Raw genomic sequence first — 4,274 nt, 5'->3', positions numbered from 1 at the left:
AGAGGCGGCTGTTGGAGAAGTGGAGCCGCGGTCGCGGGGGGAGGAGGAGGAGGGACTGAGCGGCGGCGGCCCCCGCGTCCCAGTGCCTCTATGGGGGAAGCAGACAATGGATTATGATTTCAAGGCGAAGCTGGCGGCCGAGCGGGAGCGGGTGGAGGATTTGTTTGAGTACGAAGGGTGCAAAGTGGGACGCGGCACCTACGGGCACGTCTACAAAGCGAGGCGGAAAGATGGGTAAGAGCAGGGGCGGGGGAGTAGGCTCGCTCGGGTCCTCGCCCTGCCCGCCACCGCGCGGGATGGGTGGGTCGGAGCCCGGCCGGGCCGTGCCCGAGGGGCGAGGCGGAGGTGGTCGCGGGGCCCCGTCCTGGGGCAGCCTCTGAGGGACGCGGGTCCTGCCCGCCCGCCGCGTGGCCGCTTCGCGCCCCTAGGGCGAACTCCCGCGGCACAGCTTAGTCGGGGGGCGTCGGTCCCGTCCCGGAGGACGCCGTCCGCGTGCTTGGAGGCTGGCGACGGGACTGGAGTTGGGACCTCGGTTAGAGGTGGAGTTTGGGGGGTCTGTACTCTTGAGTAGACGCGGAAGGCTGGGAGAGCTCCGCCGAGGAGTTGCTGCTCGGCCCTAGGCTGGTGACGGTCGATGTGGAACTTCCAATCGGCTGAGCGCCTCCCCGGGGGCGGCGGTTTGAAACCTTGCCGAGGAGCCTGTCGGGCGGCCGAGCGCTGGGGTCCCAGCCAGCCTCTTGGATCTGACCCCATGGTCACCTCCGCCTTTGGGGCCAGCCAGCCTGTTAGCCCCTCAGCGCAGTCCCTCCAGTCCCTGTCGGATACTCAGCGATTTCTCGACCTCCTCCTTGCTCGCCCCTATTTCGCATTCTCACATTCTGAATTCCGCACCTTCCTTCGAATGTAAGACCTCCTGAGGGACTAACCGCGTTTTGCCCGCAGAACTTCAGAGTTCGTCCAGTTCTCTGGTAATTCATTTACCTGCCTTGGTTATCTTATGCCTTCCATTCCATCTTCTCCCAAATGAGTGCGTGCAGGGGTTTATCGAGCACCTAGATTATCCAGAACGGAATGCGGAGTGATAACAGAACTGGGCCCGAACCTTTGTTTTCCTGAGAGCTGAGGGAACCCCTTAGGAAGCTTTTACTGACTGCTCTCCCAGGAGAAGGCGAGCTGCATAATATATTGAGAACGCCCCTCTTTCGAAGGGCAGAAGGGCTCGCACTGCAGGACAGGTGGAACCAGCTTCCTGTTTCTGAACGGTAGGTTTACCAGTCATCACTTCACTGCCCATCCTGGCAGGAATTCCCCTCTCCCAGAGTGAGGACGCCTGGGAACTTATGCCCGTCCTTAGACTTTAAAGACCGTCAGACTATATGGAAGAAAGTTTTTAGGATCTTAGCGGAACATTTCTGGATAAAAATATCAGCCACAATGATATTAGTTAAGTTTGAAGTTCTGCTCATCGCTCTGCGCACCCTGTTTTTAATTGATATGGTTGATTTTTGAACTCTAGGACCAAAGTAGGTAGGGGTGTGTGTGTATGTGTGTGCTAACTTCATACAGAGAACGAAAGAGCAAAACCTTATAAATTGTTTTATCATAAAACGTGAAAATTGCAAGGTACTATACAAATGTAAAGGATTGTTATTATTGCAAGTAATTTTTTCTCATAACTGAATGGACCCCATAATATTCAGTTGTTTGTAAACTTTTCTCATAATTCTTTTAGTTAATTGCCAGGTGCCCTTGCACGAGTATCTTGGAATGTGAGGTGATATGATTAACTTATATTTGTTTTTGGAATATTCACTCTACTTGTTATGCTGGTGTTCCTGTGGCAGTCTTAATCAGATAAATTTGGGGAAAGCACATCTAGTTTTTCTAATTGGACAAAACAAATCAGACATACTGTTTTTCATACTCATGCTAACTTTGTAATATACTTGATTTGGAATTTTTAAAATGTATTTAATTTTTTTGTTAAAATAGCTTCCTTTTAGCTGGCAACTTTTGAGAAAAGTTAAAAATTCTGCTTCTGAAATGTATTTGAATAGCACGGGCTACAGCAAAACCAGATAATTTAATTCCTGCTTCTATTTGTTCTTTTTAAATACTTCCCCCTCTAATAAAGTTCTTGATTTGAACACTTCCTTCTTGAGTGAAATTTGTTTGCCTAGAGTTAATAAAGCTGTTTTGGAAAGATCAGTTTGTGTATCTTCAAAATATGCTTTTAAAAAAAACTTAGGACCTGAAAACATGAGTTTAAATCAGTATATTACATGTAAGAAAAATCAGCATAAAGATTATTTTCTTAGATGAAGGTCTGGTTGATATTTGAGGCTTTACAGTAAACACATTTCTTGTGGGTTGGTAGTGGGATTAGTTTGATAATTGATAGCAGCAATTTGAAAGAACAAAAAGTGTTTAGAGATGGTTCTAAACTAATAGAATTTGTGTAGTAAAGGATTTTACACTCTGATCATGGTAAATTATAGTTCTTTCCAGAATTTATTTTGGTTAACTCAGAAAAATGTGCAATACTATTTTAGGGAGCAAGAAAATCACATGGGTAGCTAAAAAAATTATTCTGGTATTTATAGTGTAGTATATTGTATAACCCCTAAATTGTTCACTGGAAGAAATACTGGAAGATGTAATGTAACATAAAACGTCATTAGAAAAGCCTCTGTTTATAGTTTAATATTACAGTTTACAAAACCTTAGAATGTTATTTCCTTTGAAATATATAACTAACTTAGGCTATATTAATTATGCTACATAGAGTTAGACTGGAAAATTCAAGATTTACATCTGGGTTTTTCATCTTTCATGTTATTTGTTCCATCTTTTTGTTTTGAAGTAAGAGTCTCTTGACCCAACTATCCCTTTTAAAAAAAATAGACTTTTAAAAGTTTTTGAAGAGAAACAAGTTTAGAATATTTCTAGACTTTCTAATATGGAAAGAATTTGTAATACAACTTTTCTTTCAACATTAGTAAAAAAGTCACCCAAAACAGTAAGTATATAGTTACAAATCTCAAGACCTTCTTAAGTTTGAAATACTTTGTTTTGATTGATAAAGGAATATTGTTAAAAAGTTCTTTGTCGATAAGAGGTTCAGACAAACATTCCATAGGATAGTGTTATGTCTGAAAACTTGTACCCAACAATACTACTATTCAGCTTTGCAGGCAGATATTTAGTCTTTTGAACCACTCCAGTAAAAGAATGCTCTTTTTTGGAGATGTTTTTGAAAGATTGAGTAATTAAAAGCGAAATGGCTGACAGACATCTTAGAGTTTCAGTTTTGCTGTAGAGTTTCAGATGAATAGTTGATGACTACATGTCTTAATGTATGTCATGAAATCTTTCACATATGTAGTAGGTAAATAATGGGTACAATAGTGTTTGCCTGTTTTTGATGGGTTTTTCATATTTGGTTGATAGTTAAATAGATGATTGTATTTGCATGTTTTTGGAAACCCGAAGATTTAAAGATATATCAGTATGATCATAGCATTTTAGAACTTTTAAGAGTTTTAGATCATGTAGTCTAATTTCCTCTTTTTACAAATGAGAAAACCAGAGCTTTTAGAGGTGGTCATGCCCATAGTCTCACAGCAAAGTTAAGCCTGTAATCCAGACCTCTTGACTCTTGAGTTATTGCATTTCTAATGTGTTTTCCTTCCTAATACTGTGGGAGGAAAACAAAAGGCCATTTTGCCTTCAGTTTTGACAATCTTATTGTATAAACTTTTTCTATGCAAAGGATACATCTATACCAAAATATATGGAAAAGGGAAAATATCACATATGAGGGACATTTTTTAAAAGACGCTGGCCTATAGATTCTACCACACTTAGTTACTCCTCTTCATCTGTTTTCATCCTCACCAACATTACTTTTGGCCATCATGTCTGATTTGCACAGTAGCTGGTTGGTTTCTGCCATTAATCTTTCCTCACTGTTGTCCAAGATCCTTGCTGCAGTGTCATTTTCCTACAAAATAAAGTCAATCACGTCATATTTCTTATTGGAAAACTACATTCTCTAAGGCTCATATAGTAACGTCCGATCTTAATTCCTAAGTGGCATGTACAGGTTTTTGCATTCGGATTCTAAAATCTTTGGTCTTAATAGTCTTCCCACCTGCCACCAACTCCCTCATTTTTTCCAGTGTGTTCAAGCCATATGCTTCTGTAGCATTGAATAGCTCGTTTTCTAAGACTAAGTCTTTTTCTGGTCTTATTTATTTTTTTCTACATTCAAA

General features: G+C 41.6%; 1 protein-coding gene across 4 annotated transcripts in view; it reads left to right on the top strand.

Annotated features, from left to right (window-relative positions):
- The first annotated feature begins 6 nt into the window (after positions 1-6).
- CDK19 (cyclin dependent kinase 19) overlaps positions 7-4,274 on the top strand; it is a 124,601-nt gene continuing 120,333 nt past the window's right edge. For 2 of the 4 annotated variants that reach the window (XM_015600119.1, XM_006926072.2), the window contains exon 1: positions 7-234. In XM_015600119.1, the coding sequence (XP_015455605.1) occupies positions 107-234 (128 nt within the window). In that variant the 5' untranslated portion in view covers positions 7-106. The remainder of the gene's footprint in view (positions 235-4,274) is intronic. The other 2 variants (XM_015600117.2, XM_025042413.1) reach the window with 1 other exon arrangement.

Source organism: Pteropus alecto, unplaced genomic scaffold, assembly GCF_000325575.1.
Source record: "Pteropus alecto unplaced genomic scaffold, ASM32557v1 scaffold79, whole genome shotgun sequence".
Classification (NCBI taxonomy): Eukaryota; Metazoa; Chordata; class Mammalia; order Chiroptera; family Pteropodidae; genus Pteropus; species Pteropus alecto.
This window is presented reverse-complemented; position numbering and strand designations above follow the sequence as displayed.